Here is a 25,323-nt window from a genome sequence, read left to right on the forward strand (position 1 = left end):
GCAAAGCCAACGGCCAATATCACTCTAAATGGAGAGAACCTGAAAGCATTTCCCTTGAGAACGGGAACCAGACAAGGATGCCCTTTATCACCGCTCTTATTCAACATCGTACTTGAAGTCCTAGCCAGGGCAATTAGGCTAGACAAAGAAATAAAGGGTATTCAGATTGGTAAGGAGGAAGTAAAGCTATCACTATTTGCAGATGACATGATCGTATACATGGAAAACCCTAAGAAATCCTCCAGAAAACTACTGAAACTAATAGAAGAGTTTGGAAGAGTCTCAGGATATAAAATAAACATACAAAAATCACTTGGATTCCTCTACATCAACAAAAAGAACACCGAAGAGGAAATAACCAAATCAATACCATTCACAGTAGCCCCCAAGAAGATAAAATACTTAGGAATAAATCTTACCAAGGAAGTAAAAGACCTATACAAAGAAAACTATAAAACTCTGCTACAAGAAATTCAAAAGGACACGCTTAAATGGAAAAACATACCCTGCTCATGGATAGGAAGACTCAACATAGTAAAAATGTCTGTTCTACCAAAAGCCATTTATACATACAACGCACTTCCAATCCAAATACCAATGTCATACTTTAAGGGAATAGAGAAACAAATCACTAACTTCATATGGAAAGGAAAGAATCCCCGGATAAGCAAAACATTACTGAAAAAGAAGAAGAAAGTGGGAGGCCTCACCCTACCTGATTTCAGAACCTATTATATAGCTACAGTAGTCAAAACAGCCTGGTACTGGTACAACAACAGGCACATAGACCAATGGAACAGAATTGAGAATCCAGATATAAATCCATCCACGTATGAGCAGCTGATATTTGACAAAGGACCAGTGTCAGTCAATTGGGGAAATAATAGTCTTTTTAACAAATGGTGCTGGCATACCTGGATATCCATTTGCAAAAGAATGAAACAGGACCCATACCTCACACCATGCACAAAAACTAACTCCAAGTGGATCAAAGACCTAAACATAAAGACTAAAACGATAAAAATCTTGGAAGAAAAAATAGGATCTACCCTAGGAGCCCTAATACAGGGCATAAACAGAATACAAAACATTACCAAAAATGATGAAGAGAAACCCGATAACTGGGAGCTTCTAAAAATCAAACACCTATGCTCATCTAAAGACTTCACCAAAAGAGTAAAAAGACCACCTACAGACTGGGAAAGAATATTCAGCTATGACATCTCAGACCAGCGCCTGATCTCTAAAATCTACATGATTCTGTCAAAACTCAACCACAAAAAGACAAACAACCCAATCAAGAAGTGGGCAAAGGATATGAACACACATTTCACTAAAGAAGATATTCAGGCAGCCAACAGATACATGAGAAAATGCTCTCGATCATTAGTCATTAGAGAAATGCAAATTAAAACTACGATGAGATTCCATCTGACACCAACTAGACTGGCATTAATTCAAAAATCACAAAATAATAAATGTTGGAGAGGCTGCGGAGAGACTGGAACTCTCATACACTGCTGGTGGGATTGTAAAATGGTACAACCACTGTGGAAATCCATCTGGCGTTATCTTAAACAGTTAGAAATAGAACTACCATACAAACCAGAAATCCCACTCCTCGGAATATACCCTAAAAATACAAGACCCTTCACACAAACAGATATATGCACACCCATGTTTATTGCAGCTCTGTTTACAATAGCAAAAAGCTGGAAGCAACCAAGATGTCCATCAACGGACGAATGGGTAAATAAATTGTGGTATATTCACACAATGGAATACTACGCATCGATAAAGAACAGTGACGAATCTCTGAAACATTTCATAACATGGAGGAATCTGGAAGGCATTATGCTGAGCGAAATGAGTCAGTTGCAAAAGGACAAATATTGTATAAGACCACTATTATAAGATCTTGAGGAATAGAAAAAACGGAAAAGAACACATACTTTTGTGGTTACAAAGGGGGGAGGGAGGGAGGGAGGGAGAGGGCTTTTTATTGATCAATCTGTAGATGGGAACTGCTTTGGGTGAAGGGAAAGACAACACTCAAAACAAGGAAGGTCAGCCTAATTGGACAGGATTAAAAGTAAAGAGGTTTCCGAGATAAAATGAAAGCTTCAAAGGATAGCGAAGCAGGGGCTGGGGTCTGGGGAACTTGGTTTGAGAGGACTTCTAAATCAATGGGCAAAACAATTCTATTATGAAAACACTCTGCATCCCACTTTGAATTGTGGCACCTGGGGTCCTAAATGCCAACAAGCAGCCATCTAAAATACATTAATTGGTCTCAACCCACCGGGAGCAAAGGCAAAGGAAGAACACCAAGGTCACACGACAACTAAGAACCCAAGAGACAGAAAGGGCCACTTGAACCAGAGACCTACAATATCCTGAGACCAGAAGAACAAGTTGGTGCCCGGCCACAATCGATGTCTGCCCTGTCAGGGAGCACAAGAGACAACTCCTGAGGGAGCGGGAGACCAATGGGATGCAGACCCCAAATTCTCATGAAAAGACCACACCTAATGGTATGATTGCGACTAGAGGAATCCCAGAGACAATGCTCCCCAGAACTTCTGATGGCACAGGACAGGAACCAACCCCGAAGACAAATCATCAGGCATGAAAAGGACTGGTCAGTGGGGGGGAGAGAGATACTGATGAAGAGCGAGCTAATTAAATCAGGTGGACACGGGAGAGTGTGTTGGCAACTCTTGACTGGAGGGGGGATGGGAAGATAGAGAGAGATGGAAGAAGGTAAAATTGGCACGAAACGAGAGACTGTAAGGGCTGACTCAATAGGGGGAGAGCAAGTGGGAGAAGGGAGTAAGATGTATGTAAACCTACATGTGACAGACTGATTGGAATGGTAAATGTTCACTTGAAGCTTAATAAAAATTAAAAAAAAAAAAGAAAAAAAAAAAAATTTAACCAAATGAATTTGGAATGAAATTGAAAAAAAAAAAAAGCAGTGATCAGAGTAGTCTGACTGTATGAATTTATGGCATTGGCTACTTAGTCATGGTGTCACTAGGAGTGAAATAGATATATTTTCTTGATCAGTACAAGTGGAAGAATTCTAGGTCAAGTGAATGGCAGCCTAACTCGAATCTCCAGAGTAGACAGCCTCAGTCCCTCAATCAATTCCCAGACTTGAGCAAGTTTACAGACCCACAACCTCTTGAGTGATGGAAAGGCCAGATCCCCTTGAGGAAGGACCCTACTACACTGCCAAAAATTTATATTGTCAGCCTTTCTCCCAACCTTCCCCAAAGGGATCTATGGTCTTTTATGAGAGTGGCTGTTCATTGGGACAAAGTACTTTTCAGGAATTACGAGATACCGGCACTGAGCTGACACTAATTCCAGGAAACCCAAAAATCACTGTAGCCCACCAGTCAGAGTGGGGGCATATGGTCAGGTTATTAATGGAGTGTTAGCTCATGTCTGACTCACAGTGGGTCCCTAAACCCAACCTGTAGTGATTTCCCTAGTCCTAGAGTGCATAATTGGAATAGACATATTCAGTAACTGGCAAAACCCACGCATTGGATCCTTGACATGTGGAGTAAGGGCTATTATGGTAGGAAAGGCTAAGGGGAAGTCATTAGAACTGCCCCTACCCAGGAAAATAGTAAATCAAAAGCAATACTTCATTCCTAGAGGAATTGCAGAGATTACTGCCACCGTCAAGGGCTTGAAGAATGCAGGGGTTGTGATTCCCACCACATACCTGTTCAACTTGCCTATTTGGATGGATCTTGGAGAATGGCAACAGATTTTCAAAAAACTTAACCTGGTGGTGACTCCAATTGCAGCTGCTGTTCCAGATGTGGTTTCAGTCCTTGAGCAAATTAATATATCTACTGGTACATGGTATGCAGCTATTGATCCAGCTAATGCTTTTTTCTGCATACCTGTTTCGAAGGACCACCAGAAGCAGTTTGCCTTCAGCTGGCAAGGCCAGCAATACACCTTCATTTTCTACCTTAGAGGTGTATTAACTCTCCAGCCTATGTCATAATTTAGCCTGCAGGGGACCTTGACCGCCTTACTCTTCCACAAGACATCGCATTGGTCCATTACATTGATGACATTATGCTGATTGGACTTAATAAGGAAGAAGTGCCAATGACTCTGGACTTATGGATAAAATATTTGCATGCTAGAAGGTGGGATATTAATCTAACAAAAATTCAGGTGCCTTTCACCTCGGAAATTTCTAGGAGTCCAGTGGTGTGAGGCATGTCGAATATTCCTTCTAAAGTGAAGGATAAGTCATTGCATCTCGCCCCTCCCACAGCTAAAAGGAGATACAATGCCTGGTGGATCTCTTTGGATTTTGGAGGCAACACATCCCTCATTTGGGTGTGTTGGTGTGCTACTCTGGAATATTTACCAAGTGACTCAAAAGTTTGCTAGGTTTGAGTGGGGCCCAGAATAAGAGAAGGCTCTGGAACAAGTTCAGGCTGCTGTGCAAGTCACTCTGCCACTTGGACCATGAGATCCAGCTGATCCAATGGTGCTTGAAGTGTCAGTGGCAGATAGAGATGCTATTTGGGATCTTTGGCAGGGCCCTATTGGTGAATCACAGTGCAGACCCTTAGGATTTTGAAGTAAAGCCTTACCATCCTCTGCAGATAACTACTCTCCTTTTGAAAAACATCTTTTGGCTTGTTACTGGGCCTTAGTAGAGACTGAATGCTTAACCATGGGCCACCAAGTCACCATGCAGCCTGAGCTGCCCATCATGAGCTGGGTTTTGTCTGATCTACAGAGCAACAAAGTCAGATGTGCACAGCAGCACTCCATCATTAAAAGGAAGCGGTATATACGAGATTGGATCCAAGCAAGACATGAAGGCACAAATAAGTTGCATGAGGTGGTCCAAATGCCCATGATCTCCACTCCTGTCACACTACCTTCCATCCCCCAGTCTGCATCTACTGTCTCATGGGGAGTTCCTTATGATCAGTTGACTGAGGAAGAGAAAACTCGTGCCGGGTTTAAAGATGATTCTGAATGAAATGCAGGAACCACTTGAAAGGGGTAGCACTACAGCACCTTTCTGAGACCTCTGTGAAGGACAGTGGTGAACGGAAATCCTCCCAATGGGGAGAACGTTGGGCAGTGCACCTGGTTGTTCACTTTGCTTGAAAGGAGAAATGGCCAGATGTGGCCAGTGGTTGGTCCAGATGATCAGGGACTTGGAAGGAACATGATTGGAAAATTAGAGACAAGGAGGTATAGGGAAGAGGTATGTGGATAGACTTCTCTGAATGGGCAAAAGAAGTGAAGACATTTGTGTCTCATGTGAATGCTCACCAAAGGGTGACCTCAGCAGAGGAGAATTTTAATAATCAAGTGGATAGGATGACTAGTTCTGTGGAAACAAGTCATTCTCTTTCTCCAGCCACTTCCATCATTGCCCAATGGTCTCATAAACGAAGTAGCCATGGTGGCAGGGATGGAGGTTATGCATGGGCTCAGCAACATGGACTTCCACTTACCAAAGCTGACTTGACTACAGCCACTTCTGAGTGCCCAATATATCAGCAGCAGAGACCAATACTGAGTCCACAGTAGGTGACCCTCAAGGTAATCAGCCAGCAACCTGGCGGCAGGTTGATTACATCAGACCACTTTCATCATGGAAAGTGTTGTTCTTACTGGAATAGACACTTAATCTGGATACAGATTTACCTTCCCTGCATGCAGTGCTTCTGCCAAAACTACCACCCACTGACTTACAGAATGCCTTATCCAATGTCATGGTATCCCACACAGCAGAGCTTTGAATCAAGGGACTCACTTCACAGCAAATAAAGTGTGGCAATGGGTCCATGCTCATGGAATTCACTGGTCTTATCATGTTTCCCATCATCCTGAAGCATCTGGCTTGATAGAAAGATGAAATGACCTTCTGAAGATACAATTATGGCACCAGCTAGGCAGCAGTACCTTGCAGGATTGGGTCAATATTATCCAGGAGGCTGTGTATGCTCTAAACCAGCTTCCAGTATATGCTGCTGTTTCTCCCATAGCCAAGATTCATGGGTCCAGGAATTGAGGGGTGGAAATGGTAGCGACACCACTCACTATTACCCCTAGTGACCCACTCACAGAATTTTTGCTTTCTGTTCCCACAACACTATTCCCTGCATGTCTGGAGGTCTTAGCAACACTATGCTATGCAGGTCTAGAGACCTTAGTCCCAAACAGCGGAATGCCCCCACCTGGAGGCACATCACTGATTCCATTGAACTGTAAGTTAAGAATGCCTTCCCACCATTATGGACTCTGTGCCCGTGGGCCATCAGGCAAAAAAAGGAGTTATATATTGGCTGGTGTGATTGATCTTAACTACCAAGAGGAAATCTGATTGATATTACAAGGTTGAGGTAAAGAAGAGTATGTCTGGAATGCAGGAGATCCCTTAGGGCACCTCTTAGTACTACCATGCCCTGTGATTGAAGTCAACAAAAAAATACAGCAACCCAATTCCAACAGGACTACTAATTCCCCTGACCCTTCAGGAATGAAGGTCTGGATCATCTCACCAGGTCAAGAACCACGACCAGCTGAGGTGCTTGCGAAAGTAAAGGGAATTTGGAATGGATGGTGGAAGAAGGTAGTTAGTTCTGAATACCAGCTATGACCAGATGATCGGTTGCAGAAACAAGGACTGTAATTGATATGAGTATTTCTTCCTTGTATGAGTGTGTCAAATATTTTTGTTTTCTTCACATAAAATATAAGATGCAAACAGGGATAATGTGTTTTCAGTTATATATGTGTTAGTTGTTATAATTATCTTTAGAGATTATTTATGGTTTAAGGAGATGTGTACAAGTGCCGGGTTAACAAGGGTTGGACTGTGATGGTTAAGGTTGAGTGTCAATTTGTCTGCTCTATGATTCTCAGTGGTTTGGCAATTCTGATGTGGTTTGGCAGTTACAGAATGATGTAATCACCTCCGTGATGAGAACTGATATAATGTAATCTCCTCCATGATGACATCTGCTGTGAGCAGCCAATCAGTTAAAAGGGAGTTTTCTTGAGGGTGTGGACTATATCCAATATATATGGATCTCCTGGTGAAGCTTGCTGCCTGCCTTTTGCTTGCTCTGGATCCTGCATTTGGCTCATCATCATCTGAACTCTGGTTCTTGGGACTTAAGCCAGAAACCTGCCATCTTACTTGCTGATCTTGGATTCATCAACCTCTGCAGCCTGTGAGCCAGCAGCCTGCTGTCTGACCTGCTGATCTTGGGTTCATCAGCATTTGCAGCTATGTGAGTCAGGAGATACCTCCAGCTGGACCCACAGACTTGGGACTTTCCAGCCTCTACAAACATACAAGCCATTTTCTTGATATAAATATCTCCCTTTTTCTCTCTATGAATGTATATATATAAAAATATATATATAATATATATTGTACATATAATATAGTATATATATATTATATATAGACTCACTGGTTTTGCTTCTCTAGAGAACCCAGTACAAGACAATATTTCATAAAGATAATCTTCCAAATCCAAGTTTGGTGAGGAGAATCTATGGTCTTAAAATCTTGAGAGTGGCCATCTAAGATACAACTATTGGGCTCTTCCCATCTTTATCAAAACAGAATGAAGGAAACCAAAAACTAAAAGAAGAAACTAGTCCACAGGACTAATAGCCTACATAAAACATGGCCTTTTCTAGCCAGAGACCAGAAAAACTAGATGGTGCCTGGCTATTGCTACTGACAGCTCTGATCGGGACACAATGGAAAGTCCTGGATAGAATGGGAGAAAAATGTAGAACAAAACTATAGAATAAAGTAGAACTGCCCCTGCTGACCTACTGGTTAGCAGCCAAGCTCACTATACCACCAGGGCTCCAAACAGCTATTTTAAAGCATAGGTAAGAAGGTTTGGGGCAGGGAATTTAATAGGAGTGAAAGAAATAGAACAGAATTAATGAGAATGTTAACACAAGTGAAGAATGTAACCAAAGTCACCGACTATTATGTCTAGAAACTGTGGAATGGGAGCAGGTTTTGCTGTGTATATTTTCACCAAAAAAAAAAAAAAAAACCCTGCTAAACTGCTTAAACAATATCTTATTTTCTACTGCCGGTCAGTAAATAGTAATAACTATCATTTGAGCACATACTATGTGCAAGAGCAACAGGCTTCAGGACCTAGAAGGTGGCAGAACTATGATTCAAACCCAATCTATCTTTCTCCAAATCCATGTGCTTTCCACAGTGACAGAATTCAAAATTATACTAATAGAATATTTCATCATGATTAAGAAGAATATCTTAGAAATATAAGGATTGTATAATACCAGAAAATACATTTTTATAGTGTATCAGTTAACAGGTCAGGAAAAAGATTTATTTCTTCCATCTTCCATCTACCATCTTCCTCTGGGAAGATGGCTCCTTTAGATTTTACCATGGCACCCCCTTCTCTCACCACACTTCAGGGAAATCATACTCCCTAGCCACAGGGGTTGGTCTAATCCTGAATTCACACTCCTTATACTCTTAGAGTCAGTCTAACGTAGTAATTCCAAGAAACCTTTTCAAAAAATCAGAATTATGCAATATAAAACACGCATGCTAGGTGGGGGCTGAGGTTGGAGGTGTGAGAAAGTAAAGAATTTTAGTAGTATAGTTCAGAATGGGCTTTGGCATTTCAAGTCTCCTTCTAGAATCTCAACTCCAGTGTGAGGTGCTGAATATACGATCACTTGGATCATTCAGTGAATATTAAACACACACACAGAGTTCCCAATGACATTCTTAGTGATGGTAGGAAGCAACCATATTAATAACGAAAGCAGTTTCTTTGATGCAATAGAATCTGCTCCAATGGTTTCCTACAATTGTATTTTATTTCCCTAACACCGTGGAATCAAAGGCCTATATCCAATAGAGCTGGGCATCTGTTACAAATCCATCTCCCCATTGATGTCTTCATATAAGGAAACAGCTGAAGCTTTGAAATTACCATTTTTGTGCCCCTCAGATCAGATCACATTACGATCAGGGTGTTTTTGCTTCTGGAAGGAAAGAATATGAGGGCTAATTAACTTGCTCATCAAAGAATCATCCCAAGGGATAGTGGGGGCATGGTTAGGCTTCCGTTTGCATTCATACACACATATACGCAGAATACAAAATTATAACCAAATGAAAAACAATAGGGATCTAAGAAATAGAGAAAAATTGCAAGGTAACTAAAAATCCAACAGCAGAATTAAAATCCACAATGGCAGCAAGAAAGAATTGTTGTTTGGTGCCGTGGAGTCGATTCTGACTCATAGCAACCCTATGTACAACAGAACGAAACACTGCCCAGTCCTGCGCCATCTTCTCAATCCTTGTTATGCTTGAGCCTATTGCTGCAGCCACTGTGTCAATCCATCTTCTTGGGGGCCTTCCTCTTTTTTGCTGATCCTCTACTTTATCAAACATGATACCCTTCTCCAGGGACTGATAACTTGCCCAAAGTATGTGAGACATAGTCTTGCCATCCTTGCTTCTAAGGAGCATTCCGGTTGTACTTCTTCCGTGACAGATTTGTTCTTTCTTTTGCAGTTCACCTATATTCAGTATTCTTTGCCAACACCACAATTCAAAGGCATCACTTCTTTGGTCTTCCTTATTGTCCAGCTTTCACATGCATATGAGGCAATTGAAAACACTATGGCTAGAGTCAGGAGCACTTTAGTCTTCAAGGTAACATCTTTGCTTTTCAACAATTTAGTGGACACCCTGGTAGTATAGTGGTTAAGAGCTATGGCTGCTAACCAAAAGGTCAGCGGCTCAAATCCACCAAGGCGCTCCTTGAAAACTGTATGGGGCAGTTCTACTCTGTCATATAGGGTCGCTATGAGTTGGAATCGACTCAACGGCAATGGGTTTGGTTTTTTTTTTTTTAGCAGATTTGTCCAACGTAATGTATCTTTTGATTTCTTGCAAGAAAGAATAGAAATGATAACTCAGCAGCAGTGTGAGAGACAAACTTGGCAAACTATCCTTAAATAAAGAAAAAAAATTAAAAAGTCAATGAAAATGATGAGAGAAAAAATATTTATGTTATAAAAAGTAGGGAATGGAGAACCAAATATGAGTTTATATATTCCTGAGGAATAAATAAGTGCAAAAGAATCAGCAATGTTATAAACAAAATCACCTACATTTGAAAACAAAACGCCAAACCAGTTGCCACTGAGCCACCTACAACTCACGATGATCCTGTGTGCAGAGGAGAGCTGCGTTCGGCAGGATTTTCAAAGTGACGATCTTCTGGAAGCAGGTTGCAAGGCCTTTCTTCCAAGGCACCTGTGGGTGGATTCGAATCATCAGCCTTTCAGGGAGTAGTTAAGTAGTTAAGTGCTTGAAATTTCTACCCCTCCATCAAGGACATTCTTAAGTGAAACCGGCTTTTTTTTTTTTTTTTTTTAACTGCAAGCACCTGCCCGTGAAAAATATAACAATGACTAGTCGACCAATGGTGTCTTGACTGACGCTTAGCCACCAGCAGTTTTGCTCACATTGTTTTGCATCATCAGTGCAAATGTTACCATGGAAAAAGGCCAATAGTGCCTTAATATTATTATAAAGTAGTTCTAACCTTGTAGACCCCCTGAGAGTGTCTTGGGGACCCCCAAGAGTCCATGGACTGCACTTGGAGAACTGCTATCCTCTCAAATTTCCCTGCATCTGCTGTGGTCAAGTCACTCTCCAGGTTTAAACCTTAAAGTAACTTCATTCTTAAAATAATGTCCAAAATCTTGAACATAGTCTATCATGGGGACCATTTCCATTTCTCCAGCTTTACTACGTGTCATTCTCTCCATCCATCACTACAGCCCACCCCTGTGGCCGTTTTTCACTTCTTTAAATGCACCAGGCCTTTTCCTGCTACAGGGCAACTCTCTACACAGTTTTCTCACCCTGGGAAAAACATCCCTCCACACTTTACCTACCATTCGTCAAGGCTCATATTTCATATTACTTCCTTGGGGGAAGGCTAGAGGTAGCTTAAATGTGCTACTCATGACCCTCACTGCCATAGCATCTTTTACTTCTCCCTTATAGCCTAGATTCCAGATGCAAATACGTAATTACATTGTTGTTATTTCCTTAATGGCTAGACCTTTGCTCTAACGTAAGCTCCATAAGGGCAGGAACTACTCATTTCTTATTCAAGACTTTATCCCCTAGGCCAGTGAATTAATGAATGAGTGAGCTGTACCACATATTTTTCTATTTAATTTGCAGAATTAAGACTTTAGAGGAGGTTTTCTTTCCTTAAAAAGAATAGGAATGTCTTAAAATAAATTTATAAGTTTAAAAAGTGGTATTTTTATTAAGGAGGCAAACGTGAACATATTCTTATAAAAACAATGGAGTGTATAAATTCAAAAACACCAAAAATTAATAAAAATAATTAAATAAATATATATTTTATAACATGAGGTTTAGCCACAGGGCACCAATTACATTTCTCCAAATTCTGAAAAATATTTAGACTTAGATAAACTTAATATTACTGACACAAATATGCCAGGTATGATTCAAATTATTTTATAGCTGAAGCCAAATAATAATGATGATGATAACAGCTTTTGAGATGACCAAACAATTGAAAGTCTGAGCTAGGACACTGGTTACTCAGAATCAGGTTTCTTCTCAAGTTTTCCTGTGGACTCATAAAAGAAGAGAAAGCACCACCTGATTTCTACTCTGACAACTTCCTAGGCACAGTCACTGTGTTCCTTCCCTTTTAGATAGAGAGTGGATTTCCTGGAAGTACCTCGTCACAGCTAGTACAGGGCCCTTGATTGCCAGGACAGATTATCCCTCTCCCATTGCCTGCACTGAGCAGGTCTCTAGGTCTTCCAGCTGTTGATAGAGTCCAATGAGGAGTTGGTCCAGGAGGGTTGTGTTCAAGCAGTAGAGGGTTCCTTTGTATGGAAGACGTTGAAGATCTGCTGCAACATATCGTGGAGGACAGAGATGACCTGGGCTTTCTGGAGCTGGCTGCCATTCACCATCTCCTGGGGAAAACCTAAAGTCCTTTCTGTCCTTCAGACAGAAGAAAGTCTCCTCATTTGGCCCAGAGCTGTGAAGGTCTCCTGCTTTCCCAAGCCAAGGATTTGAGGAAGGTCACAGCCAAGGGAGCAGATGGGTTGGAAGATCATCATCAATGCTATCAGTGAAGAGACTCAAAGAGCAAACGGCAAGTTCTAAGAAGAAGACCTTTGAGTTGAGATGATTGGCCTCTGATGAAACCCAGAACTCTGTTAAGCTTCGTAAAGGAGGAAGAATTGGTCCTGATGCCAGTAAAATCTAGAATAGCTGTCAGGGAATGGTCATTTACCCTAAACAGAGGCAATAAATGATGTCCGTTGCCTGTGGGGAGGCTTTCCATTTTTACTATCCCCTTTTACTTTTTATTACACCCTCTTTTTATCCCCTCTCCCCTAACAGTTCTCTGTACATGCATTTTGACATGTAGACATGGCTGTCCTGTTAGTATTTAACCCCAGGAGACAGGACCTTAGAGGTTCTCCTCCCAACATATGAAGTGGGGTATGCTTGGATCCAATCTAATATTCCCCTAGCATGGGAACCTAACTTCGGGGAACCGTGGATGCTGCTGATGTATGCTCTTCGACTCATCCATATCCTGTTTATTATATAAGCAATAAATGCCTGTTGACCACACCATTAGAACCATGTCTGGTCTGCGCTCTGCTCCAAACAGTCCTCACTAAGAACTTGTGAATACAGTACATTCCAGAAGGAAAAGCCCAAAATGAGGAATTAGAAAGATTGGGGCAAAATGTAGAAAACGAAAACTCTTGGGCTCATTATTTAAGAGGCATAAATGAAAGAAGGTCCCTGAAAGTAAGAGACATGTCAGCACACCTTCACCAGAACCCTTCACACAATCCTGTGTTTTCTTTAGTGCAAAGGGCAGAAGGAAGATTCTTGGGCATATGAGCCTAAATTATTTAATCTAGGTTTTCCTTTCAACTTAAAAAAAAAAAATAAGCATCATCTAAATGATTAAGATATATATATATAAATGGCCCAGAATGGTCTGTAGTCATCTTCTCTTTCTCCTGCTGTACAATATGTCTTACAGCTTCCCCTCTTCATAATGGGAAGAATTCTGCATTTTGGTCAAGTCGATAAACCTTAAATAGCTTAATGATATTTAATTTGACAAATTTGGTTTTCTTTATTCTACTTAATTGAGAAAATTACTGAACATTTACTACACATCAGTTAGCTGAGCCCAGGCTAAACCAAGATGACTAAACCTTCAGCCCTGCCTTCAAGAGAAGTAAAGCGCAAACACTACTACCTCCAGGTCTTCAGGGAGTTAGAATGTGTCCACCTGTCTTTATAGCTGCTTTGTGGCAGCCTCTTTGCCCTGCCCAGCCCATTTTTCTAACTCTGTCAAAGTAATGGTTAAGTAATCCATTTTTTTTCTTTGCTATTTCTACATAATTTTAAAAAAGGTTATCTCTTCCTTTGTATTTGTCATTTTCCTATATAAAAGTTGTCCTAATGCTCTGATAACTTTTCTGTTTCACTTTGAGGTTTGTTGCAATAAAAGGAAGAGAAAATGTAAGTAAAAAGAAGAACTAGCATATTTCTTCTACGATTTTCAAGACATCAGAATTTTCCTCCCTTTTAACTTTCCTAGAAAGTAAAAGTAAGCAAGTCATGAAAAAGTAATACAAAAGGCAAATGGAAAGTAAATGCTGAAAATGAAAAAAAAGGAAGTGACATCTCTACTCAAGTGACAAAACGTCACTTACATAGCCACAAATCAGGGATTAAGGACTCTTTAGAGTGACAGGTTTCAACCTAGCCAGGGGTGAGATTGTTGCAGCTACAGACAGCTCCAGAAAGAGGGCAGCTGGTTTTTTAAGGCAGGCTGTTCCTTAAAGGGCTAGTGAACAGAGACTTATTTTTTTACTTTTTTCATTATCCACCAAGATAATCAGACTCTGGAAATGTAGTCACACCAACCCACACTCAAAAGATACTGTGTTGTAGACTGGATGAACATTTTATTAATGTCAGAGAGGTCAGCTATGCTGGAATTTAATAGATGTTAGCCATTTGGGCAGGGAACTCCCTCCATACACATGTTCATGTTCACACCAGAGATGAAATTAGAAATAAAAAAGTTTGTTGGTGAGCTGAGAATTAAAGGGAGGGAAGGAGATCATCTCAGGGGAACTTATATCCAGCTTTCATAGTTGGCTGAGTTGGTTTTCTCCATTGTGGAAACACCTAACAGCTGTTGAGTGTTTACTTTGTTTCAGGCATTGCTATTAGTACATTGTATCACTGATCTTCATGACAACATGACAAAAAGTAGGTATGATTATCATTTCCATACAACAGAGGAGGAAACTGAAGTGCCCAAGGTCACACAGCCAGTGCAGGCTGGATGTGTGACATGAACCCAGGCAGTCTAGTCCCAGAGCCCACGGTTGTAAACACTAGATTGCACAGTCCCTTCTGACCGAGATGTTTGCCCTGCCTCATACAAACACTACCTAGTCCTTACTCTCTGGTTCACATATTTCTATTCACTAAAAGCACCATTCCCTCTTTCCAAACACACCACAACAAACTTGAATAGGATACAGCTAAGTTCCAGTCCAGTCTTTTAAATGATGCGTTTTGTTGAGCTCAACTGGATCTCTGAAACTCCCTATTCCCATCTGAGATATTTACAGATATTATTCGGGAGGTTTAAGTATTTATTTTAAATTTGGTTTTATTATCTCTGTCTTCAGAAGACTACCATTTTCTGATACAGTCTCTAAATTCTAGATTTACTCACTTTTTGCAACATTTAGCTCTTTTTTGCACCTGCTATGGGATGGAGCCCTGGTGGTGCAGTGGTTATGAGCTCGGCTGCTAACTGAAAAAATGGTTGGCAGTTCAAATTCAACAGCCACTCCTTGGAAACTCTGTGGGGTGGTTCTACTCTGTCCTATAGGGTCACTATGAGTCAAAATCGACTCGATGGCAATGGGTTTTTTGGTTTATGGAACAGAGACCTCTTTTCTGCTTCCTCTGAGACAGATACTGTGCTGACCACTCAGGATACAGAATTACTGCACTCAGGGAGCTCACAGTCTAGCAGGGAAGTCAGATGTTAAACCAATAACTAGACTGATTACTTAACTACAAGCGAGCTGAGCACAGCTAAAGGAGAATGCTTAAGGCTAACGAGGAGTATAACATAATAAAACATAATAACGAGGAGTATAACATAATACATCACGGCATTTGGGGAGAGAAGCAACCTCTTTGAGTTTTCAGCTTCCTTATATACAAAATATAATTCTAACAATTATCTAATAGGGAAGCTGTGAAGATTAAATGAAACAATGTTTGTAAAACACTTTGCTGAGATTCATAAAATAAACAATTACTTTCATTAGTATTAATATTATTAAAAGCAATTTGTACCTTAGAGATTCAATAAAGACATGTTATGACAAGCGTTGAATACCATCACAGCTCCAGTTACCCCTGAGTATGTGGTGGAATATCACTTGTCAGTGGAAAATCTAAGGAGATAAGAATATCTGCATTACCACATCGGAACTGAGACAAAGTTTTAATAGCTAAAGGTTGTACTTGGTGGAGAACAGAGTCATACACAGGAGAATTTGAAACTCTTTTAGGGAAATCAATACTTCGCAAAGTTCCTGACAGACCATAGGTGCACCATAATTTTTTAAAAAATAATTTAACAATATTTTTAAGAAAAACAATTTTTGATATTGTTCACCAAACAAAATCATGAGAATAAATATATCTTCAGTTAATTTTAGACCAACTCAGGTGATATCTTAAAGGCACAGATAAAACTTAAATATTTTTTTCTTTTTTAAAAATTTTTATTGTGCTTTAAGTGAAAGTTTACAAATCAAGTCAGTCTTTCATACAAAAATTTACATACACCTTGCTATATACTTCTAATTGCTCTTCCTCTAACGAGACAGCACATTCCTTCTCTCCACCTTCTATTTCCGTGTCCCTTCAGCCAGCTTCTGACGCCCTCTGCCTTCTCATCTCCTCTCCAGACTATGCCCACAGAGTCTTATGTGTCAACTTGATCCAACAAGCTCACTCCTCAACAGCATCCCTCTCCATCCCATTGTCCAGTCCAATCCCTGTCTGAAGAGTTGGCTTTGGGAATGGTTCCTGTCTTGGGCTAACAGAAGGCCTGGGGACCATGACATCGGGGGTCCTTTTAGTCTCAGTCAGATCATTAAGTCTGGCCTTTTCACCAGAATTTGAGGTCTGCATCCCACTGCTCTCCTGCTCCTTCAGAGTTTCTCTTTTGTGTTCCCTGTCAGGGCAGTCATCGGTTGTAGGTGGGCATCATCTAGTTCTTCTGGTCTCAGGCTGATGTACTCTCTGGTTTATGTGGCCCTTTCTGTCTCTTGGGCTCATAATTACCTTATGTCTTGATGTTCTTCATTCTCCTTTGCTACAGGTAGGTTGACACCAATTGATGCATCTTAGATGGCCGCTTGCTAGCGTTTAAGACCCCAGACGCCACTCTCCAAACTGGAAAGCAGAATGATTTCTTAATAGATTTTATTATGCCAATTGACTTAGATGTCCCCTGAAACCATGGTCCCCAGGCCCCCGTCCCTGCTACACTGGCCTTCAAAGCATTCAGTTTATTCAGGAAATTTCATTGCTTTTGGTTTAGTCCAGTTGTACTGATCTCGCCTGTATTGTGTGTTGTCTTTCCCTTCACCTAAAATAGTTCTTATCTACTATCTAATTAGTGAAAAACACTCTCCCTCCCTCCCTCTCATAACTATCAAAGAATATTTTCTTCTCTGTTTAAACTATTTCTCGAGTTCTTATAATAGCGATCTCATATAATATTTGTCCTTTTGCAACTGACTGATTTCACTTGGCGTAATGCCTTCCAGATTCCTCCATGTTATGAAATGTTTCACGGATTCAGCATCGTTCTTTATCGATGCGTAATATTTCATTTGTGAATATACCATGATTTATTTATTCATTCATCCATTATGGGCACCTTGCTTGCTTCCATCTTTTTGCTATTGTAAACAGTGCTGCAATGAACATGAGTGTGCATGTACCTGTTCGTGTAAAGGCTCTTATTTCTCTAGGATATATTCCAAGGAGTGGGATTGCTGGATCACATGGTAGTTCTATTTCTAACTTTTTAAGGAAGCGCCAAATCAATTTCCAGAGTGGTTGTACCATTTGACATTCCCACCAGCAGTGTATAATTGTTCCAGTCTCTCCGCAGCCTCTCCAACATTTATTATTTTGTGTTTTTGGATTAATGCCAGCTTTGTTGGAGTGAGATGGAATCTCATTGTAGTTTTGATTTCCATTTCTGTAATGGCTAAGGATCGTGAGCATTTCCTCATGTATCTGTTAGCTACCTGAATGTCTTTAGTGAAGTATCTATTCATATCTTTTGCCCATTTTTTAATTGGGTTGTCTTTTTGCAGTTGAGTTTTTGCAGTATCATGTAGATTTTAGAGATCGGATGCTGATTGGAAATGTCATAGCTAAAAATTTTTTCCCAGTCTGTAAGTAATCTTTATACTCTTTTGGTGAAGTCCTTGCGTGAGTATAGGTGTTTGATTTTTAGGAGCTCCCGGTTATCTAGTTTCTCTTCCTCATTGTTAGTAATGTTTCGTATACTGTTTATGCCATGTATTAGGGCTCCTAGCATTGTCCCTATTTTTTCTTCCATGGTCTTTATCATTTTAGATTTTATATTTAGGTCTTTGATCCATTTTGAGTTCGTTTTTGTGTATGGTGTGAGGTATGGGTCTTGTTTCATTTTTTTGCAGATGGATATCTAGTTATGCCAGCACCATTTGTAAAAGAGACTGCCTTTTCCTCATTTAAGTGTTTTGGGGCCTTTGTCAAATATCGGCTGCTCATATGTGGATGAATTTATGTCTGGATTCTCAATTCTGTTCCCTCGGTCTGTGTATCTGTTATTGTACCAGTACCAGGCTGTTTTGACTACTGTGGCAGTATAGTGGGTTCTAAAATCAGGTAGTGTGAGGCCTCCCACTTTGTCCTTTTTTTTCAGTAATGCTTTACTTATCCGGGGCCTCTTTCCTTTCCATATGAAGTTGGTGATTTGTTTCTCCATCTCATTAAAAAATGTCATTGGAATTTGGATATGAATTGCATTGTATCTAATGATCGCTTTTGGTAAAATAGATATTTTTACAGTGTTAAGTCTTCCTATCCGTGAGCAAGGTATGTTTTTCCACATATGTAGGTCTCTTTTGGCTTCTTGCAGTAGTGTCCTGTAGTTTTCTTTGTATAGGTCTTTTACGTCTCTGGTAAGATTTATTCCTAAGTATTTAATCTTCCTGGGGGCTACTGTAGATGATACTGATTTGGCGATTTCCTCTTCGATGTTCTTTTCATTGGTGTAGAGGAATCCAACTGATTTTCGTATGTTTACCTTGTGTCCTGATGCTCTGCTGAACTCTTCTATTAGTTTCAGTTGTTTTCTTGAGGATTCTTCAGGGTTTTCTGCGTATAAGATCATGTCATCTTCAAACAGAGATACTTTTACTTCTTCCTTACCAATCTGGATGCCCTTTCTTTCTTTATCTAGCCTAATTGCTCTGGCTAGGACCTCCAGCACAATGTTGAATAAGAGTAGTGAAAAAGGGCATCCTTGTCTGGTTCCCGATCTCAGGGGGAATGCTTTCAGAATCTCTCCATTTAGGATGATGTGGGCTGTTGGCTTTGTATAAAAGCTCTTTGTTATGTTTAGGAATTTTCCTTCTATTCCTATTTTGGTGAGAGTTTTTGTCATCAGTGGGTGTTGAACTTTATCAAATGCGTTTTCTGCATCGATTGATAAGATCATGTTGTTCTTGTCTTTTGTTTTATTTACATGATGGATTATATTAATTGTTTTTCTAATGTTGAACCATCTCTGCATACCTGGTATGAATCCCACTTGGTCATGGTCAATTATTTTTTTCATATGTTGTTGAATTCTACTGGCTAGAATTTTGTTGAGGATTTTTGCATCTAAGTTCATGAGGGATATAGGTCTGTAATTTTCTTTTCTTGTGGTATCTTTACTTGGTTTTGGTATCAGGGATATGCTGGCTTCATAGAATGAGTTTGGGAATAGTCCATCCTTTTCTATGCTCTGAAATACCTTTGGTAGTACTGGTGTTAACTCTTCTCTGAAAGTTTGGTAGACCTCTCCAGTGAAGCCATTCAGGTCAGGGCTTTTTTTTTGTTGGTAGTTTTTAAGTCACCTTTCCAATCTCTTCCTTTGTTGTGGGTTTATTTAGTTGTTCTACCTCTGTTTGTGTTAGTTTAGGTAGGTAGTGTGTATCTAGAAATCCATCTGTTTCTTCTAGGGTTTCAAATTTTTTGGAGTACAATTTTTCATAGTAATCTGGTATGATTCTTTTAATTTCAGTTGGGTCTGTTGTGATATTGTCCATCTCATTTCTTATCAGGGTTATTTGCTTCCTCTCTTGTTTTTCTTTTGTCAGTTTGGCCAATGGCTTATCAATTTTGTTAATTTTTTCAAAGAACCGGGTTTTGGTCTTGTTAACTCTTTCAATTGTTTTTTCTGTTCTCTATTTCATTTAGTTCTGCTCTAAATTTTGTTATTTCCTTTCTTCTGGTGCCTGAGGGTTTCTTTTGTTGCTCTTTTTCTATTTGTTCAAGTTGTAGGGATAATTCTTTGATTTTGGCCCTTTGTTCTTTTTGTATGTGTGCATTTATTGATATAAATTGACCTCTGAGCACTGCTTCAGCTGTTTCCCAATGGTTCTGATAGAAAGTGTTTTCAGTCTCATTCGATTCTATGAATTTCTTTATTCCATCCTTAATGTCTTCTATAACTCAGTTATTTCTGATCAGGGTATTATTCAGTTTCGAAGTGTTTGATTTCTTTTCCCTGTTTTTTTGTTACTGATTTTTACTTTTATGGCCTTATGGTCAGAGAAGATGCTTTGTAATATTTCAATGTTTTGGATTCTGCTAAGGCTTGCTTTATGATCTAATATGTGGTCTATTCTTGAGAATGTTCCATGTGCATTGGAAAAGAACCTATACTTGGCTGCTGTTGGATGGAGTGTTCTCTATATGTCTATGAAGTCCAGTTGGTTGATTGTGGCATTTAAATTTTCCGTGTCTTTATTAAGCTTCTTTCTGGATGTACTGTCCTTCACCAAAAGTGGTGCATTGAAGTCTCCTACTATAATTGTGGAGCTGTCTATCTCACTTTTCAATGCTGTTAGAGTTTGTTTTATGTATCTTGCAGCCCTGTCATTGGGTGCATAAATACTAAATATGGTTATATCATCCTGGTATATTGTCTCTTTAATCATTATATAGTGTCCTTCCTTATCTTTTGTGGTGGATTTAAGTTTAAAGTCTATTTTGTCAGAAATTAATATTGGTACTCCTACTCTTTTTTGATTGTTGTTTGCTTGATACATTTTTTCCATCCTTTGAGTTTTAATTTCTTTGTATCTCTAGGTCTAAGGTGTGTCTCTTGTAGGCAGCATATAGTCGGAATTTGTTTTTTAACCCATTCTGCCACTCTCTTTATCTTTATTGGTGCATTTAGTCCATGTACATTCAGCATAATCGTGAATAGCTAAGAGTTTAGTGCTGTCATCTTGATTTCTTTTTTTGTGTGTCATTGACAGTTTCTTTTTCCCACTTTATATTTTGTGCTGAGTAGTTTATATCTATATATTGTCTTTTCCTCTTATTTATTGTTGTTGATTTTGTTTCTGCTGAGTCTCTTTTTTTTTCTTGTATTTTATTTTGATGAGTAGGATTGTTAGTCTCCTTTGTGGTTACCTGAATATTTACGCCTATTTTTCAAAGTTTAAACCTAAGTTTTATTTCTTTATATCATCTTATCTTCCTCTCCATACGAAAGATCTATGACTACATTTCTTAGTCTCTCTTTATTGTTTTAATGTTGTCTTCTTTTACATGATGGCATTGCTGTTTCCCTGTTCTGAGGGTTTTTTTGACTTGATTTATTTTTGTGATTTCCCTATCTGGGTTGACATCTGGTGGCTCTGTCCTGTATTCTAGTCTTTGGCTGATATCTGATATCATTGATTTTCTAACCAGAGATCTCTCTTTAGTATTTCTTGTAGTTTTGGTTTGGTTTTTACAAATTCCCTACACTTCTGTTTATCTGGAACTATACTAATTTTGACTTCATATTTGAGAGACAGTTTTTCTGGATATATGATTTTTGGCTAGCAATTTTTCCTTCAATGCTTTATATAAGTCATCCCATTGCCTTCTTGCCTGCATGTTTTCTGCCGAGTAGTCTGAGCTTATATTGACTTCCGTTTGTAGGTGACTTTTTGTTTATCTGAAGGCACTCTTAAAATTCTCTCTTTATCTTTTGTTTTGGAAAGTTTGATTATAATATGTCTTGGTGGCTTTCTTTTGAGATCTACCTTATTCGGAGTTCAGTGAGCCTCTTGCATAGATATCCTCTCATTTTACATGATATCAGGGAAGTATTTTGCCAACAAATCTTCAGCAGTTTTTTCTGTATTTTCCATTATCCCTCCCTGTTGTGGTACTCCAATCAGTTGTAAGTTCTTTCTCTTGATAGAATCCCATGTGATTCTTAGGGTTTCTTCATTTTTTAAAATTCTTCTTCGACTATGTTGGTGCCAGGTGTTTTATATTCAATCTCACTAATTCTGCCTTCTACTTCCTCAGTACTGCTCCTCTGACATTCTACTGAGTTGTCTAATTCTATAATTTTATTGTTAAACTTCTGAATTTCTGATTGTTGTCTTTCTATGGACTGTTGCAGCTTATTATATTTTTCACTATGTTCTTGAATAACCTTTTTAATTTCTTGGGCATGCTCTGCATTTTTTCTGATCTCCTTGTTGATCTCATTCCTGATGTCTTGAAGAGTTCTGTATATTAATCTTTCGTATTCTGCCTCTGGTAATTCCAGGAAGACACCTTCATCCAGAAAATCCCTTGGTTCTTTTTTTTGAGAGTTTGTTTAAGCAATCATGGTCTGCTTTTCTTCATGTGATTTGATATTGATCATTGTCTCTGAGCCATCTATAAGTTATTGTATTAGTTTATTTTATGTTTGCTTACTGTGTCCTAGCTTCTTGCTTTGTTTTGTTTGATATGCCTAAATAGGCTGCTTGAGAGAGCTAGCTTGATTATTTTCACCTTTGAAGCTCTAACGCACTGTCACCAGTTGGCTAGACCTGTTACAGGTATATGAGCCTAGGAGCCCATTCATTTTTCTTGTATGGATTCAGCTTAGGTGTCCAGGTAGCTGGTCATCAAGTGTGGGGTACAGGCTCTGTCCTACAGTCTTAGAGTGGCAGGGATGATTGGTGTAGGTACAGGTATCTGGTTGCTACAGGGGGTCACACTCTGAACAAGGCAGAAGGCTGAAACTATGCCCCGAGTGTCTGTGAGGAAAGCAGGTCCCTGTTGTCCACAGTGCACAGGTGGGAGGGTTCTGCAGACGGACCATGAGCACTGAAAGTTTTTGGTTGTAGGGACTGGGAGGTACCAGTTATCCTCAAACCCCTGTCGTGGGTGGCTGGGTGACATGGGTGTTGCCACCAGTCCTTAGGCCCCTGATGTGGTAGGTGAGGACCCTGTTTAATCAGCAAAGCAGTGTCAAACGTCAAACACCCACCTCTCCACCACACAGCTAAAACAGTTGCAGTCTGCCAACAAGGGCTTATTCTCCTGAAATAGGCCCACACAGGTTCATGCAGGGGAGAAAGGTATTCAATGTCCTCGGACCATTTATACCTGGATAGGAGCCCCTTCTGTCCTGAGCTCCCCAGGTTTGCGGAGCTGGCGGATTACCATTTCCCCCTATTGTAAATCTAGTCCTTCTCCAAGGGTGGGAGAATGGCTCAGGATGCTCAGCAGAACCTATCTCAGGCCCAGGGAAATTGACAGCCACTGAAGCCGACTTGGGGTCTGCGTGGATGGTAACATATATGCGAGTACTTAGCTTTTGCCGAGAGCACAATTCTCTGGTTCCAGAGGTGTGAGTAGGCTGTGTTGCTGGCTGTCTCTCCCTGAGGAAACTGCATCTGGAATGCTACCACCCACCCCACCGTGGTTGCTCCAGGGAATGGTGCCTGAGGGTTCCCAGCGATTCAGGTCTGGCAACTCCTCTGCACTTCTGAACTGTCTCTCCCTCTCCCTGTCACTCAGTCCATTTTCTAACTTTGCCTCCGATGTTCAGAGCTCCTAGTTTGTTATAAATATAATCGTTTCACTTGCTTGTTCAGGCCTTTGTTGTAAGAAGGATCACTGGAATTGTCTGACTACTCTGCCATCTTGGCCCTGCCTCCTTAAATTTTCTAAAGAAGGAGAAAAAAATGTAAATATGAAAAATAAGTAAAATCACAACCTTCTATGGTGATGCAGTGGCTGAGAGCTCAGGCTGCTAAGCAAAATGTCAGTAGTTTGAATCCACCAGCCACTCCTTGGAAACCCTGTGGGGCAGTTCCACTCTGCCCTATAGGGTTGCTATGAGTCAGAATTGACTTGATGGCAATGGATTTGGTTTTTTGGTTTGGTTTAAATTTCCTGGAAAATCACAGTTTTTTTTTTTTTCTTTTCTATTAGTATTTTCCCCTTCCCTGACTTTGTCTAGGCTTTTCTCTCCAAGAACAACTCAGAAGTTGTGAAAAAAAAAATACTATAATCCTGTGCAGATCCCTGGTGGTGCAGTGGCTAAGAGTTCAGCAGCTAAACAAAAAGTGGGCAGTTTATATACATCAGCTGCTCCTCGGAAGCCCTATGGGGCTGTTCTACTCTGTCCTATAGAGTCACTATGAATTGGAATTGACTTGAGGGCAATGATTTTTTCTCTTTTTTTGTAATAATGCTGGGGTAGATACTGCATTGGCACTTCCTGGTTTGGAGTCTCCCATCCAAGCTTTCATGTCAATAAATTTATATATTTAATTGACTTTCAAAAAAGGAAAGAAAAAGTAGAAATGGAAAATAAAGAAGAAAAATGGAATTGCCCAGAAAATGTAAGTTCTGTACTTACCATTTAAGAGGTATTCTTCACCAAAAGTCCTCAGAACTTTCTGAGGCAAGGCTTCCACTTCAGATAGTCCTGCAGAATCACCCAGCACCCTGATGGCCCTCCCAATCTCTGTGCTGATGGCCCTGGTGATGTTCTGCTGCAGACCTGCCTGCTTTTGGTGCTGTGACCTACCTCTGAGCCATAGCAATCAGGAAACCTTCACACTTTTGAATCAAATGGAGAGAATCTCCCTTCTGTCATGTCTGAAGGACAGGACTGATTTCAGATTTCCTCAGATACTTATGGATATGAACCAGCTGGAAAAGACACAAGCTGCTGTTCTCCTGTATGAGATGCTTCAGCAAACCTTCAACCTCTTCAGCAGAAGTGACTCTCTTGAGGCTTGGGATGAGACCTTTCTGGACAAATTCCTGTTTGGACTTTATCAGCAGTTGAATGACCTGGAGATCTGTTTCGAGAAAGATAGGAAGGTGGAACAGATACCCCTGGGAACTGAGAACTCTGTGAAGAGTTACTTCCAAGGAATCGGTCTGTATCTGAAAGAGAAGGAACACAGCCTCTGTGCCTGGGAGGTTGTCAGAGTGGAAATCAGAAAATGCTTTCTCTTCATTAACATGCTCACAGGAAAACTCCAGACATAAAGTAGAGGCTGACTCTTAAAATAGTCCATCTGATCAACTAAGTTGCTATTTCCTAATACTCAAAGTGCAATCTTCATATCTATTTTTCATTCCAGATAAAAAATAAGTGTTGACAAATTTATGGGATTATTATAAAACTATATTAAATGTCATAAATTATAATAAGCTGTTTAGAATAGAGAAATGCATGATTCATTTGCTATGGCTGAGAAACTTTTGTTTACCTATTTAAATTATTTGAAATATTTATGTGGTTCACAGTATTTAAATATTTATTATTCATAAAACACTTATTTAGTATTATATTTTGTTTAAGACTACTGTTCATTTTCAAGTTGTGGGAAATAAATGAAATTTTCAAAAACCAACTTTCTTGATTGCACACCCTTTTTGAAACCTAACTCAAATTCTAAGCCCACAAAACAAACCTAGGCAAGGTCATTTGAATGAAGAAAGAGTGGGGGCATGACCTAACATGGGTCATAGAACATGGACATTTTGAGAAGGGAATGAACCTA

General features: G+C 39.9%; 1 protein-coding gene across 1 annotated transcript; it reads left to right on the top strand.

The window, feature by feature from the left end:
- The first annotated feature begins 24,200 nt into the window (after positions 1-24,200).
- LOC100663685 (interferon alpha-6-like) lies at positions 24,201-24,890 on the top strand. Its single transcript, XM_010587902.3, has one exon. The coding sequence runs from the start codon at positions 24,257-24,259 to the stop codon at positions 24,803-24,805; it is 549 nt and encodes a 182-aa protein (XP_010586204.2). The 5' UTR covers positions 24,201-24,256; the 3' UTR covers positions 24,806-24,890.
- The last annotated feature ends 433 nt before the right edge of the window (positions 24,891-25,323 follow it).

This window comes from Loxodonta africana, chromosome 9, assembly GCF_030014295.1.
Source record: "Loxodonta africana isolate mLoxAfr1 chromosome 9, mLoxAfr1.hap2, whole genome shotgun sequence".
NCBI classification, from domain to species: Eukaryota; Metazoa; Chordata; class Mammalia; order Proboscidea; family Elephantidae; genus Loxodonta; species Loxodonta africana.

What these genes read in the sequence shown, in the direction of transcription:
- LOC100663685 (XM_010587902.3), top strand. Translation starts at nt 24,257, where the DNA reads ATGGCCCTCCCAATCTCTGTGCTGATGGCCCTGGTGATGTTCTGCTGC.